Source organism: Saccopteryx bilineata, chromosome 2 (assembly GCF_036850765.1).
Source record: "Saccopteryx bilineata isolate mSacBil1 chromosome 2, mSacBil1_pri_phased_curated, whole genome shotgun sequence".
NCBI classification, from domain to species: domain Eukaryota; kingdom Metazoa; phylum Chordata; class Mammalia; order Chiroptera; family Emballonuridae; genus Saccopteryx; species Saccopteryx bilineata.
In genome coordinates, this window is record NC_089491.1 from 273,551,124 (window position 1) to 273,566,727 (window position 15,604).

The window sequence follows — 15,604 nt, forward strand, 5'->3', positions numbered from 1 at the left end:
GCTACACCCTCCGGGCTCCCCAGGGGAGCCATTAGAACAATGTTTCCTCTGACTGCCCTCCTCAGCGTCCCAAGGACAGCATAGCCCTGAGCCCTCCTACCAGCTGCAGGCTGTTTACTCCCAAATTATGCAAACAAGATTCTCAGTTGCAGAGGTCTGCGTTCCTGTCCTCTCCCCACCCCTCTTCTCCAGCCCACCTTGTCTGGGTTCCTGGTCTTTTCCCCACTCCCGCACAGGTAAGGGGGCAAAGCGTACACACAACAGCCCTGTCCCCACGTTACAGATGGGAAAACCACCCCCCAAGGCTGTTTCCCAACCCATCCAGCGCCCTTGCAAGCCAATGCGGCGTCCCGTCAGAAAAAAAAAAAACAGCAAATGGCCTTACCGGGCATCAGCCCTCTCCTCAGAAACCCCTGGGCCCCACGCTGCCTCAGCTCCCGCCACCCTGGGCTCCCCAACGCCCCCAGCTGAGATCTGGGCTCCCTCCACTCAGCCCATCCTGCCTTCGAGAACTACCACCCTCGGAGAGCTGCTCTGACTGCTCGGGTCCAGTTACCTGGTCCCAGGGAAGGCTCGTCCTAAGCCAACCCCAGCGCCTTGTGGACTGACAGCCATGTTGGCCCTACCTGTGGGAGGCAGCCCCTCAGACTGGTGCTCCAAGGCTCTTTCTGTGCAGACCTCCTGGCCACGTGGAAGGGATGGGGCCTGGTTCTAGGTGAGGGCACAACTCTGACCTTGGGCAGCACACCCGCCCCCGGAAGTTAAGCTGCAATCTCCTATACCAGGAACACTGGGGCTGCAGACTACCTCCATGAGAAACACCTGGGCTGCCCAGGAACCAGAGAATCACATGCACCTGCTCGAGGTGCGGCCCAGGAACCTATTTCAACCAACTTCCCAACATCCTAAGACATGACCAACACAGCCTCCTGTCACAAATCGCTACTTTTTTGTCAACAATGATCCTCATGGTATCAGTTCAACAGTCATCAGGGGCTCACGGTCTGGAGACCATGCCGAGACTTGTGCTCTTCCCTCTACATATCACGTAACTCTGGTCTGACCTCGGCTGAGGGAGATGCCCTGGGATCCTGGGTGGCCCAGCTGGGCCACCCTGGGTTCTAGGTCGGGGCCCTTGAGTCTTGTGTACAGGGAAACCAGCCCAGGACAGGAAGGAGCCTTTGCTGGCCCAACACTGCCACCTGCTGTCGGCCTCAGGACTGCAGCCTGGGTGCCAGGCAGGCCGAGCTGTGCCCAGATGAGAGAACAGGGCTCAGAGCGTCCCCAAGGTCACACACAAGGTCACTGAGAGGCCTGGAAGCCAGCCCCTACATGTCTCCCGACTGGTCTGCTCACCTCGCCTCGTGGCACACATAAGCTGAAAGGCTGGTCCCAGGCTGCACACACACCCTCCCCTCGGCCCAGACGTGCGGGCCTGCTTGTGAGCCCGCGGGCCCCTCTCTGGGTGCCTAGGGTCACCTGTCCCTGGGTGGCCCGAGAGGTCAGTACCCCTGGGCTTCCTGAGCTAAGAGGCTGAGGGACAGGGATAGGATGGATTTCAGAACCACAGAACCCCAGGCTTCTCATGACTTGAGCAAAACAAAACCCTTGCCTTGCGGGGCTCATCCTCTTAGTCCTAGACCTCACTGACTTCTCAAAGGTCCCAGGCTGCCAGGCCGCCCCCAGGAGCTACCCCAGCAGGACTTGGCCAGAGGCGCGTCCGTCCTGGCCAACTGTCTGTGTGTCCCACCAGACATGGCCCGCGTGGGACCCGAGCCAGGGATCCTCCACCCCATAAAGCAGGACAGACCTCGGCTCTCTTACCTCTGCTCGGAGAAGGGGGTGGGTATCAGACGCCATACTCAGGTGAGTGACACCCTGCTCGACGCTTGATCCCTTGTGCCACTGCAGGCCATGGTGCGTGGCTCTCTTTTTCCTGCCTGGTAGCCCAAAACAGCAGTGATGGCACCACCTGCTTGTCCACGGATGACGGCACCTGGGACACCTGCTCCTGAGTGTGAGCTTCCGTGAGCGAGTCCTTGATGCCCTCACGGGACATCCTTACCATGAGTGGGTTAAAGACTCACCTACAAAGGTCTGCTGAGCTAGAGGGACACTCCCACTGTCCCCCAACCCTGCTACCTGCCCCCCCATTACCAGTCTGAGACAGAGACAGAGCCTCTGAGTCGAGTATAATTCATTTTTTAATGAGAACGTGTAAATGACAAGACGCCTCCACCGTGTGCGGATGGCGCTCACAGAATACCCATCGGATGCATTCTGCTCAGGGAGGGGTGGTGGGAGGGCACGGGGGCTGCGAGCCTGCAGCCCCAGCCCGTGCCCGCAGACGGCGACAAGGACGACGGGGCCACCGACGGTGGGCCTCGCACGCGCCTCTCGAACGGGAAAGCGGGTTGAAAGCACAGCAGCAATAATACTGGGTAAGTCCTTCCTCGCGTAAAACATCTGAATTAATTCATTGAAGGTATCAAAAATATACCCTGTAAACCAATACATCATTTACACCTGCCTTTCTTTCCCACCGCCACGGCCACGATGTGTGAAAAAAACCAACAGTCCAGTTCCTCCGGCAGTGCTCACGCGCCCCAGGCCGCACTGGGCCCTTTTGCCTGCCCATCTGGCCCGATGTGGTTCCCAGCAGTCTTGTTGGCTGGGGCAGCCCATGGGGACCGGGACGAGAATGCTGACAGGGTGGGGGGCTGGACAGGGCTCATGTCCAGCTGTCCAGAGTGCTAAGCGGGACAGGGCAGAGGGAGGGCATGGGGGGGCCTGCGAGCTCAGTTTAGACTTTGGTTCCAAATGCGTTAAGGGGGGGAGGCAGTGGCATGGGAGGTGCGTGGTCATCTTGCTTTGGGTCCCTGGCCATCCCAGCTTTGTGCGTGTGGCCACCACACGCTGGCCGCGCTGCTCCCCGGCCCCTCCCCTCCCGAGCACCAGGTAAACATCCCCTGAGTAAGGTCACTGCACAGGGCCAGACCGGGGCGGGAGTCCTAGTTAAGGCTTTAGACAGGCAAGGATGCCAGCTCTGGACGAACGGGCGGGTGGATGGACAGATGGACGCGCAGGCAGATTCTGGGGCTCCTTCCTCGGCTGGGGAACGTCGGCAGCCGCCCGGTCCTCACCCGGCTTTTCAGGAAGCTTGCTGGGCCCTGGCGTCGCGACCCACCCCCACCATTCTGACAGTCACTCACTGTCGGAGAGCGTCTCGTACTGTGAGCAGAGCAGCGGCTTGGGCTCCTCGTCCCAGGCGTGATGGGGGCCGGCGAGGGGCCCGCCGCCAGTGGCAGAGAGGCCTGGAGGGGGCGGGGAGGCCATGACACCTGCCTGTAGCCGCATGATCAGGGGGTTGTAGGGGAACGGTGTGGAGCCTGCCGGAGAGAGCGGGAGAGACCCCCAGGAGGCCCAGGTGAACGGGGCAGCCCACCATGCTGGACTCCGGGGCCTCTGGTGTCTGGCAGCTGTCCCAGCCCCTTAGACCTCCTGGAAGATCTCTCAAAACCTTGCCTCCCTACGTCCACTGATCACGCCCTAGCCACACGTCCCCCGCCGTCCCTGCCCTGCCCCCCAGGTCTATTCTGCAGCCAACAGACCTCTGGAGCCTACAGAGGTCATGCTCTTCCTCACCCAGACGGCCAGGGCCTCCTCTCACTTGTGAAGAAAGCTGGGGCCCAGCAAACACCACGCCTGTGGGGCCTGGCGCTGCCTACCACCCTCTTTCGGCTCAAGTCCTCCTTCCTCTCTGCAGTCAGGACTATCGGTGGGCTTCCCTGGACAGCCTTCCTCACACCCTGTCCCTCCACGTGGCCCCTTGTTAGAAGCTGCCGGATTACCCGAGTGGTTGGTTTTCCAGAACAGGCCCCAGGACCCCTGCTCTCTGCCTGCCCACCTGCAGACGAGGGCCGGTCCTCCCACACACGGTTGGTAAGCGGTGTACGGCGGCTGCAGTCACCCTCCGAGTGCACAGAGGAGACGGATGGGGGCCGGTCCCCAGACGCCAGGCCCGGGGACTTGGCTTTTCGGCTTCCGGGTCTGCCGGAGACTTTGGCCTTCCCGCCACCACCTGCAGGACACACAGGAGAAGGGGGCCGTGTTGGACCAACTACCTGGACAGCAAGCACGCCATGGAGGGGGGTGAGGTGGGGGCCAGCCCCCCAGGAGGGAGACCAGCAACTCAACCAGCTGGCCAGACCAGCGGGAGCCCGATGGGTTCAGAGGCAGGTTTCTTTTGGAGGGGATAGACTGACTGACTACAAACCCCCCCACGCCACCCTGCAGCCCGCCTACCCACCTGGCGGCAACCACCCTGAGCATGAAGCCCCAGGTCTCTGGCCTGACCCAGACCACGGCCAGGACCCCCGAGGCCACAGGGTCCGATGACTAGACCTGAGCAATCTGTGCCTGGCCCTTGCTTCGCTATGCGGACACTGGTCCTCTCCCATCAGCCTGAGGGCCAGCTGCGGACACGCACGGTAGCCCGAGCAGGCGCTGAGCCCACAGGCCTCCCAGCCATGATCCCGGGGTCCCCCCACCTCCACGATCCACAGAGAATAGGTGGGTCCTCACTGCAGCCTCATCTCTCCCCAGGACACACACACACACAAGGCCAGGACACCGTGCCCACGTCCAGCCAGGAGGCAGGCGGGACAGGGTTAGGGGGGGCAATGTGAGTGGTTTTAGAAAAGCAGCAGCTCTCTGGGGCCTGGGGGTGGGGGTAGCCGAGGGGGCCAGGGCCACGTGGACACTTGGGGCAGGGGGTGGGGCGCCCACCCAGCTAGGGGCGCAGCCCACTCCATAATCACATCACACACACGCACACGACACTAGTCAGAAGCTCCAAAGCTGGAGGTGGGTGGGTGGGTGGGTGAGAGGAGCTGGAGGCGGAGGATTAAGGACACTGGGCAGGGACAGACAGGGCGGGGTGGGGCTAGGGGCGGGGCCGAGGCGGAGGAGGCCTGCAGACCTGGCGAGGTGAGTGCGTGTTCGCTCCTTCCGTCAGCAGCGGTTATGGGCATAGCAGCGGGCAGGCCGGCACTGGCATTCAGAGCGTTAAAAGCATTGGCGCCGAGCGGGGGCTCCTCCCACTGATCATATTTACCCATGAGCGCCTTTCTAATAATGGCCTCCAGCCCCATGTTGGTGCTGGCATGCTCCTGCACCGCCTGGCTTCGGCAGGTCATGAGGCCTGGGAGAGAGACACACATGGGGCCAAGGAGGGCACGGAGAGAGGGAAGCGAAGGAAGGGGGGGAGGAGGGAGGGAGGAGAGAGAATACACAAGTGAGCACATTTTGGCAAAGCAACACGTTTTCCTCATCCCCTGCCCCTCACTCAGCGCTCCTGATCGGGGCAGGGCTCCCGCTGCCTGCGGCCCTGGAAGCGCTTAAGCTTCCTGCATGGGAGATGGGGTGACATCCCCAGCCTTTCTACTCTGCCCGCTGGGAGACTGGGGGCCCCTTCTGCCCCCCCTTGTCCCATCTGGGGCTGTCCTTGTTTTTTTTAATTCCAAGTGGCCTTTAAAAGGGGGATGGGATCAAAAGGCCGCCGTGTTTGGGGAAGGGGCTGCTGGGAAAACTATATCAAGCCAGAGCTTGGTGTTGGGCACGGAGGTAGGGGTGTGGTCCACCCTGAGTCTCCCCAGAGCCAACAGGGGGTTGGGAAAGAGACTCAGGGGGGAAGATAGTGACTAGCCGGGACCCCTGCCCGTGAGTCCTGGGACCTTCAGTCCCCCACTCCCGTCTGGCCCCCAAACTGAGGCCTAACTCTCCCCACCCGGGAACCACGAGGAGAAAAGAGGTGCAGAGACGGACGGTGAGGTGGGGGGTCGCAGCCATGCAGTTACGGTGCGTGCGGGGGACAGGGCAGAGCTAGAGACAACGGCAGGACCGCCCCCGGCCCGGCCACTGCGTCCCACAGTGGTCAACACCCTGGTCCCGGATGGGTCCCTCTGTGAAGCCACGCTAATTAAGCCTCCTTGCCTGTGGCACAGGGGTTTTCGGACCCTTTCTTCTCTTTTTGTGACCCATTCGAGGGACTTGTGCAAACCCTAGGGAATGTGTCTCTTCAGCGTTTTTTATTTTTTTATTTTTTGCTAAACCGCTTTACCGGCAAAGCCCCAAGTTCACTCCGCCTGCCGCCAGGCAAGATCTCCAAATCATCTTAAAGCTGTCACTCTGAATGAACACAAGACCACGAAGGGGGCAGAGCACGCGCCTCTCCGATCCCCCCTCCCCCACTCGTCTGCGGGTGAGACCGCCGGTCTCTGCAGGCGCACCCCGGCAAGCCTCCACATCCCATCCGCCACGACGGACAACCACAGTGTTTCTTCCCCTTCCCTTGAGTCTCAGCCCTGTCTGCATCCCGGGGACGCCCTCTCCACCCTGTCCGCTGTGTCCTGGCCACAACTCATCAGTACTTAGGTTTAAAAAAAAAAGGAGAAGCCATGTTGTAAAGAGAAAGAGAGGCCTCCAGCAGGAAGGAAAGCTAGGGGGAAAAAACACATCTACAACCCTCCACACTGCGAAAACGCTGGTGGTGCGGGAAACACGCGTGACGGTTTCCGGCCGGGTGAGGGCCGCAGCGATCACAGAAGCACTGAGCCTTCCACCCAAGGTCACAGTCTGTGATCTGACCGTCTCCAGTTACAAAGTCTGATGCCTGCCTGGCCGAAGCCACACAGACCTGGATAGGGCCAAAGTGTTTTTGTTTGTGGACTAAATAAACAGCTTTAAAAAAATACAGTCAAACATAACTTATACACTTTAGCACACATCTTGTCTTCCTTGTACCCTCGCCATGGAATTTCTGCACAGACACATAAGCACTGTGTGTCTAGCTGCCTATGACAAGGTTTGGAACATTCCGGAGACATTTATTTCCAACCATCTTGTTTTGAATGGATTGGCTCCACCCCTGAGCCTCAGCGAAGCCCCCGGTTTCTCTGGGTAGGGACTCGGTTGGGACCCCCGCTTGGAGGCTGATGGCCCCTGCTAAAACTCTGGCTGCCCTTGGCTTCCCCGTGACCCCCGGGAGGATGGTCCCCGGGGAGAGGAGGTCAGCACGGCTCCCCCACGCCCTCCCTCCGGCCTTGTGCTCCCACTGAAGGCACCAGCCCGACAAACCCCCAGCACCCGCACCAGATGGGTGGAGCCCATCCCCCGACCTGCCCAGGGCTCAGACCCTTGAACCAGACTCAGCCCCACCCAAGTCCTTCCCGAGATACGCAGTGTGACCCCTCCCAGAGGCTGGGGGTCCAACCCCATCACCCCGCTCCATCTTCCACCAAGGCCAAAATGTTACAGAAAGCTTAAGTTTTAGCTTAAAAATGTGTGTGAACTTTAGACACCTGTCTGCGATACAGACATGCTAGTTCTTCAGCTCCCTGGCTCAGATTTTCAAGTAAAACGGGTGTTCTAACAACAAAATACTGTGCACACCCAGTATGGGCCGTTCCCTGTCCACATGCTCAGATCCCCAACCAAGATGCAACAAGTGAGCGGGTGGGTTCCCGGGTAGCCGTGTGTGCATCTAACACAGAGGTACACGCACTGGGGGGCTTCGGAAGTGAACCCCACACAGAAACTCCTGGCCCAGCCTCACTGCCCCGCTGCAGGGTCGGTTTAGATCAGAGGAGGGGACACAGAGAACTGAGGAAGGTCCCCTGCCATCATGACTCCAGCTGGGGTGGGGCTCCAGTGACCTCCAAGGCCAGGGTCTCCCAAGTCTCCTTCCAGCCTGATGTCCCCAGGGCGCAGCCATACCGGGGAAGGGGGCGGGCCGGTAGGGGGCTGGTGGCCGGGTCGTGGGGTCGGACGGTTACCTGCTCCGGTGATGGCGGGCATGTTGAAGATTTCCGTCCCGGGCTGGCCAACATCTGGAGAGGGACGATAAGATGGGTGAGGTCCTAGGTGACCACACCTGTGCTGTCACCTGTCCAGTCTAGGGAAGGCGCACACCTTGGTGCGGGGCTCGTTCAATGCAGCTCACGCGAGCTGCTGGCCTGCCGGCCTGGGCACTGCCCCTGGCAAGGCTCTGGGGGTACCGGCCTGGGCCAGGACAGTCTGCAGTTTCTAGTCTGGTTGCCAACTCCCTGGCCAGTGGGGCTTCTTCTTGAGACTGGGGCTTGTGACAGATTCTTGTCACACCCCTGAGAGTGTGCTAAGTGCCCGACAGTGTCTAAGTGAGGGTGGCGCAGCTCAGCCAGGGTCCGCGGCACTAACCACACATGTGGCGGGGACATCACACACAGCGTGAGCACCGCAAATGGGGGTCACACAGGGCCTGTGCACACGTCAGGCGCTGACCCCAACCTCTGGGGCCGGGCTCTCTGAGCACCACTGTGTGCGGGCACTGCTCTGGGGCCCACAGTCCGGTTAGGAGGAGCCGACGGCAGAGAGAGAGAGACCCCCGGGACGTGGGCTGGAGGCCCCTTACCGTACTCCGGCTCGTGCCGGTTGTGGGTGTTCAGTTTCTTGTTGATCTCTTGCTTCTTAGACTTGACCATGGCAGAGTTGCTCTCAGTCAGCTTGCTGAAGAAGGCCGGCGGCTGGCTGGTGTTGCCTGGAGACTTGGAGCCCATCCTGCTGCGGGGACCAGACACCCAGGTCAACTTGCCCGGTGCCAGGCTTGCACGCACCTCAGAGGAGGGGGCATGCGCCACCCGGGAGATTCGAAACCAAGCTTCTCCCCCCCCATGGCTGCACCTCCAATCCTGAGGGTCCGCGACTCCTACCCCTGTCTCTGCAGCTCACCTATCCTTGGGCTTGGGGGAGTCTCGGAAGAACCCCAGCTGCCCTGGTGGACCACACCTGTCTACCTGTACCGGCCCAGCCCTCACCGCCATATGGCCCGGACCAGTGGCCGCAGGAACCAGAAGTGGACTCAGACCACATCCTTCCCGGAGGCCGGCAGGCCTGGCTTTCCTCTGCCCGCCCCTCGCTCTGAGCCCGAGCGGCGTCCAGCATAGCTCCTTCCCCAGACCCGCCCCCCCCCCCCCCCCCCCCCCCCCCGCCAGCAGCTGCCCAGGTCTGCCAGGTGCATGCTGAAGCCTGTGTTAATTCCCTGAGGCCACGGGGGACAGGAGGCTCAGTCCTAAGCATCCACAGTGTGTGTGTGGAAAGGTGACATTTGGGTACCTGGGCTCCGCCTGCTCCCCATCCCGGTACAGCAGTGGGTACAGGGCACTCCGGGGATGCCCGGGCTCCGCCATGCCCTCTGGCGGGGATACAGGTTCGATACCATCTTCACCGCTGCCCAGAGCTGATGTCTTGCTTGGCTCTGGAGACCTGAGTGGAGAAAGGGTCCCAGCTGTGACCCGAGCACAGAGCTCTCCCTCTCGACGGGCACGTGTCCCTCTCTCCACGCCCCCTGCAAACCCGCCTAGCTCTGGAAAGGGCCAAACAGGACAGGTTTCAGGTGTCTCAGGCACCGGTATAGACTCTGCTATGCGTACTTCTTTCATTAAATGACGCTTTAAAGATGTGAAACCACCCTTAGTTCGTGGGCTGAGCACACAGAGGCTCAGGCTGCCCTGGTCCACGGACGATAGTTTGTAGCCTCCTCCTGCACCCCCTGGCCAGTTCCGCTCTTTCCCTAGATGTCCTGTGGTTTCCCTAACCACTGTGCCACCCTCAGCCGCTGCCCCCCCCCTACCCAGAATGGCTCCCTCCCCAGAGCTACGGCCTTTCCCTCACCTCTGCAGCCCCTAAGGCCCCCAGGGGTGACCCGGGTATGAGTGTGTGTGTGTACGCCTGCTGGGAGGCTGCTCTTAAATCTTGCGGCTCTGGTTCAAATCCTGGCTGGGCCATTGACTGGCTGCAGCCCTGTAAGCGCGTGAACTCACTTCTCATCATGCCTTAGTTTCTTCATCTGTGAAATGGGGTTAATGCTGGCTACGCTTCCTGGGGTTGTGGTGTGAGAATTCCGGCTAACACGGGTAAGGTGTTTAACTCAGTGCCTGGAACCCATGGATATCAGCTCATTATCTATCCATCGTGACCTTCAACGCATGCTGATCGCTTCCTTCTTCCCCAGCCTCTGTTTCTCATCTGTACACTGGCACCAAGTGGGCAGATGCCTGACAAAGGCCTCCCAGTGGCAGACCTGCGAGGGGCACCGGCCCCAGCGCTCACCTCTTGCCCCCTTCACTGTGGGGGGAGCCATGGGCTGGGGTGCTGTGGTCCGGGGGCGGGAGGTAGAGGTCGCTGGGAGGGCGGCGGAGGTCCAGGACGGGACAGCTGGCCCCAGGGAAGGAGTAGAGGGGGGCGGGGAGGGGCGCACTGAGCTGCTGCGGGTGGTGCCGTGTGTAATCCTGCGTGATGACCTCCTGCAGGCCGGGGGGGGGGGGGGACAGGCTCAGGGTGAGGCTCCCGGTGGGGCAGAACCCTGCCCGGCCCCACCAGCCACCAGCCAGTGGGAAAGTATGGAACTCGGGCTCACGCTGGGGCCCCTCAGCTGGATGAGGGGTGGATGTACCATCTGAACACCAGGACTCGGTTTACCCTGCAGACCAAGAGGCTGTGTGTGATCCTCCCCCCAACCCACCCCCACCTGGGGCTGCTCCTGCCCGGCATGCAAAGGTGATGGGGGGGCAGTGGAGGGGTAGTTACATTGATGTGCTGTGCCAGGGTGACCACCCGCTGGTGACCCTTGACCCCCGGGGCCGTCTGGAGCAGTGGGCTGGAGGGCTGGCTCTCAGGCAGCGAGCGCAGGTGGGGGAGGTGTGAGGCCTCACCACTGAGCTTCCCAGAGCCTGTGAGCAGAACAGAGCCTGTCAGGGGTGGAAGGGGACTGAGGCGCATGCCCGGAAGTGCCATCCTCAAATGCCAGCTGCGGGACAGGGCGATCTTTCCCTCTGGGCGGCTTGGTCTTCCCATCTGTGAGGTGGGGTTACGCCCGTTCCTGTCTCACAGGGCTGTGTGGGGTGCGGGGGCAAGCTGGTGCCCTACCTGGCTGCTTGTGCCGCAGGTCCCCCTCCAGGTGGCTCTTGTCAAGCTCCTCGAGGTGCTTGGGGAGCCCCTTGTCATGAGTCAGGCTGGGGGAGCTCACGGGGCTGACAGGCTCCACCCCATCTGGGCTGTAGCTGCCGCCATGGTAACCTGTCAGCAGGGCGAGGCCAAAGGTCAGACCAGCCGGGGCTGGAAGCCAAGCTGCCCACCCCTCTCCTTTGCCCTCCCCCACTGGCTGGTCCCCCCAACTGGAGGGAGGCTGCAGGCTGGCCCAGGTGGGGGCATTGAGAGAGGAGGGTGAGGTCAGCACAGAGAGAAGGTGGAAACAACGGAGAGCCTGGGGCACACAGCTGGATGGGTGAGCGTGGAGACAGAGAAGAACAGAGACAGATCCCAGGGAGGGCTTGAGAGAGAGCGAAGTGTGTAGGGAAGGGAGGTAGGGGGGAGAGGAAAGTGTGGGGGAGAGGGAGGTGTGGGGAGAGAGGGAGGTGTGGGGGAGAGGGAGGTAGGGGGGAGAGGCAAGTGTGGGGGAGAGAGGGAGGTGGGAGAGAGAGGGAGGTGGGGGGAGAGAGGGAGATGTGGGGGAGAGGGAGGTAGTGGGGAGAGGAAAGTGTGGGGGAGCAGGAGGTGTGGGGGGAGAGGGAGGTGGGGGAGAGAGGAAGGTAGGGGGGGAGAGGAAGGTGTGGGGGAGAGGGAGGTGTGGGGGGAGAGGGAGGTGTGGGGGGAGAGGGAGGTGTGGGGGAGAGGGAGGTGGGGGGAGAGAGGGAGGTGGGGGGGAGGGAGGTGTGTGGGGGGGAGGGAGGTGTGGGGGGGAGGGAGGTGTGGGGGAGAGGGAGGTGGGGGGAGAGAGGGAGGTGTGGGGGCGAGGGAGGTGTGTAGGGGAGAGGGAGGTGTGTGGGAGAGGGAGGTGGGGGGGAGAGGGAGGTGTGGGGGGAGGGAGGTGTGTGGGGGAGAGGGAGGTGTGGGGGGAGAGGGAGGTGTGGGGGGGAGGGAGGTGTGGGGGGAGAGGGAGGTGTGGGGGGGAGGGAGGTGTGTGGGGGAGAGGGAGGTGTGGGGGAGAGGGAGGTGTGGGGGGGAGGGAGGTGTGTGGGGGAGAGGGAGGTGTGGGGGAGAGGGAGGTGTGGGGGGAGAGGGAGGTGTGGGAGAGAGGGAGGTGTGGGGGGAGAGGGAGGTGTGGGGGGAGAGTGGGGTGTGGGGGGAGAGGGAGGTGTGGGGGAGAGGGAGGTGTGGGAGAGAGGGAGGTGTGGGGGGAGAGTGGGGTGTGGGGGGAGAGGGAGGTGTGGGGGAGAGGGAGGTGTGGGGAGAGAGGGAGGTATGGGGGGGAGGGAGGTGTGTGGGGGAGGGAGGTGTGTGGGGGAGAGGGAGGTGTGTGGGGGAGAGGGAGGTGGGGGGGGAGAGGGAGGTGTGGGGGGAGAGGGAGGTGTGGGGGGAGAGGGAGGTGTGGGGGGAGAGGGAGGTGTGGGAGAGAGGGAGGTGTGGGGGGAGAGGGAGGTGTGAGGGGGAGAGGGAGGTGTGAGGGGGAGAGGGAGGTGTGGGGGAGAAGGAGGTGTGGGGGGAGAGGGAGGTGGGGGGAGAGGGAGGTGGGGGAAGAGGGAGGTGTGGGGGGAAGAGGGAGGTATGGGGGAAGAGGGAGGTGGGGGGGAGAGTGGGGTGTGGGGGGAGAGGGAGATGTAGGGGGAGGAAGGTGGGACAGTGAAGAAGGTGTGGGGGGATGGGAGTATCCAGGGAAGGGGTACAGAACAGCTGTGAAGGGCTGGAGGGAGTGAGGTCAGTGGGGTGGTGGCAGGGACTGACACTCAGGTCTAGTGGCCCTGCAGCCCCTAGTCCAGCAAAGAGGAGCCCCAACTTGGGCTGGAGGTGGGAGGCATGGCGAGGACACCCCAGAATGCGGGGTGGTGGCCAGCACGGGGGGCATGGGGCCAGGGCCTCCCCAAGGCTCCCATACAACCTAGGTGGAATGCAGGGGTCAGGCCCCCAGCTTCTCCTGCACGGTGGGGTGTGCCTCTGCCCTCCCCTCTTCCTTGGCAGGTGTCCTCCACACCAACTCGTCCATCCACACCTGGTACGGGGCCGAGAGCCCAAGCCCCTCTGCTGCCCACTCCCCATCCCCCCCTCCCCAGACCAAGCTTAACGTGGACGGTGGCAGGTGCAGTGGAAGTCAAAATCACAGATCCATTCATTTATGGAAAAAACGCAAAAATCCAAAAAGAAAAGAAAAAAAAAAAGAAAACAAAAAGGTAAAACAATGTGCAAATGATGAGGTGCCCCCCCCCACGGTGGGGGGGGAGGGGGCAGCAGCCTGAGGGACCATCAGAGCGTGCAACCAATGAAGACGAGTTTAAAAACCAAATACCAAAACCAACGAAAAATGGGGTGGGGGGGGACAGCAGGTAAAAATAAAAAGCAGAAATCTGAAAATATCTTTAGGCCACAAAACGGGGTGGGTGGGCGGCGGGACTGGGAAGTCTTACCATCGCGAGGGGAGTCGTTGGCCAGCGAACCTCCTTCTCGCGGCCCTTTATCGTGAGCAATTTGACGCATGATTATCGCGTCTATGAAGGTGGCCGCTGTCAGGGTGGTCTTACCCAGAGAACGGAGTTCCAATTCCTGGATGGAAAAGGGTTTACTTTGAGTCTTTTCACGGTGCAGGTCTGCGGCCGAGGTGGGTGGTGCTGGTGGGTCCGGGCTGGCGTGGTGGGGTGCGAGGCTCTTCGCTGGGGTGCGGGTGATGGCCCCGTGGCCGGAGCTGGGAGGTGCCAGGGTCCGGGGCTCGGAGCCCTTGCCCGGGGAGGAGGCAGGCTCCAGCCCCGCACGAGCCGGGGGCTTGGTGAGGAAGGCGTGGCCAGCATCCCCTCGGGGCCTTTCTGGCCTGGTGACCCTCGGGGCCTCTTTGGGCAGCAGGACGGGCTCCATGAGGGTCGGGTAGACCCCGTCCAAGGCGCTGCCCAGAGGGCAATGGGTGGTGGGTGGGAATGTGGCGGCTGGGCGGACAGGTGAGGAGGTGGAGGTGGACCTGGGGGACAAGAGCGGGGGTCAGGTGGCTGTTGGGAGCCATGGCTGGGGCCGTGAATCACTCCCTCACTCTTACACCCGAGGGCAACCACTGTCCTGGAAGAACTGCCACCTGCCTCGCTGCTCCCAGAATAAACCCACCCTTCTGATGCTGGGCCACGACACCCTCTGGGGCATAACCTTGCTTACCCCATTCATTCCTTCATTCATTCCAAAACTTAACTGAGCACCTACTATGCATCAGAGACATGGCAACAAAGGAAACAGACAAAAGCACCTCACATTCTAGTTGAGAGAATAGACTGCAAACATGTTAACAGGTACACTAACCCCTCATGAGCGTGGCAACCACTCAAAGGCAACAAGTCAAGGTGAAAAGAGAGAGAAGGTCAAGGAATCGATTAGGCCAGTGTTTCTGGGAACCAGCACTGTTGTTTTTCATAATGGGGATCACGAGGGAGGGTGAGAGAGGGTCTGTCCAGAGCATTCAGTGAGGGAGACTAAGAATGGAAACTGGGTTTTAGAAGAAGCAGTTGCATCTAAACAGGCCCTTGGCGCAGGGAGGGGTGCTAGGGAAGCCTCCTCCCCCCAGCTAAGCAGCTCCGCCCGCAGTCCTTAAGATATTGTCACCAGAGAGGACTTGGGGCCCAAGTGAAAGCGGGCTCTGAGGGGCCTCTCCTGTCTTAATGGAACCTCTAGATTTTGTCCAGGCAAGAGGGACACCATCTCATCCTCGTACGGTTCTGCTGAATTGTGGGGAAGACTGAGGGGGGTCTCCTCTCAGTCCACACCATCTCTCCTTCTCTGCACAGACTGCCCTAAACCTGAGAGCCTGCCCACGTGCTCATCCATCCACCCAAGCAAATCATCACCCATCTACTGAACCCATCACCTATCCACCCAACTCATAATTCAACTACCCAATTCATCATCCATCCACCCAACTCATCATCCATCCACCAACCCATCATCCATCCACCCAACTCATCATCCATCCACCAACCCATCATCCATCCACCCAACTCATCATCCATCCACCAACTCATCATCCATCCACCCAACTCATCATCCATCCACCAACCCATCATACATCCACCCAACTCATCATCCATCCACCAACCCATCATCCATCCACCCAACTCATCATCCATCCACCAACCCATCATCCATCCACCAACCCATCATCCATCCACCCAACTCATCATCCATCCACCAACCCATCATCCATCCACCAACCCATCATCCATCCACCCAACTCATCATCCATCCACCAACCCATCATCCATCCACCCAACTCATCATCCATCCACCAACTCATCATCCATCCACCCAACTCATCATCCATCCACCAACCCATCATCCATCCACCCAACTCATCATCCATCCACCAACCCATCATCCATCCACCCAACTCATCATCCATCCACCAACTCATCATCTATCCACCCAACTCATCATACATTCACCAACCCATCAACTATCTACCCAAGTCATCATCCACCCACCCAACTCATCATCCATCCACCAACCCATCATCCATCCACCAACCCATCATCCATCCACCCAACTCATCATCCATCCACCAACTCATCATCCATCCACCCAACTCATCATCCATCCACCAACCCAT

The 15,604-nt window shown here is 61.0% G+C and overlaps 1 protein-coding gene across 21 annotated transcripts in view; it reads right to left on the reverse strand.

The window, feature by feature from the left end:
* Nucleotides 1-2,186: 2,186 nt before the first annotated feature.
* The window catches only part of NCOR2 (nuclear receptor corepressor 2), a 182,754-nt gene continuing 169,336 nt past the window's right edge, over nucleotides 2,187-15,604 (reverse strand). For 10 of the 21 annotated variants that reach the window (XM_066260796.1, XM_066260804.1, XM_066260799.1 and 7 more), the window contains 10 exons: nucleotides 13,434-13,975; nucleotides 10,963-11,112; nucleotides 10,624-10,766; nucleotides 10,147-10,340; nucleotides 9,151-9,300; nucleotides 8,450-8,598; nucleotides 7,836-7,889; nucleotides 4,982-5,203; nucleotides 3,908-4,081; nucleotides 2,187-3,389 (listed from right to left, as the gene is read on the reverse strand). In XM_066260796.1, the coding sequence (XP_066116893.1) occupies nucleotides 3,205-3,389; nucleotides 3,908-4,081; nucleotides 4,982-5,203; nucleotides 7,836-7,889; nucleotides 8,450-8,598; nucleotides 9,151-9,300; nucleotides 10,147-10,340; nucleotides 10,624-10,766; nucleotides 10,963-11,112; nucleotides 13,434-13,975 (1,963 nt within the window). In that variant the 3' untranslated portion in view covers nucleotides 2,187-3,204. The remainder of the gene's footprint in view (nucleotides 3,390-3,907; nucleotides 4,082-4,981; nucleotides 5,204-7,835; nucleotides 7,890-8,449; nucleotides 8,599-9,150; nucleotides 9,301-10,146; nucleotides 10,341-10,623; nucleotides 10,767-10,962; nucleotides 11,113-13,433; nucleotides 13,976-15,604) is intronic. The other 11 variants (XM_066260813.1, XM_066260807.1, XM_066260806.1 and 8 more) reach the window with 6 other exon arrangements.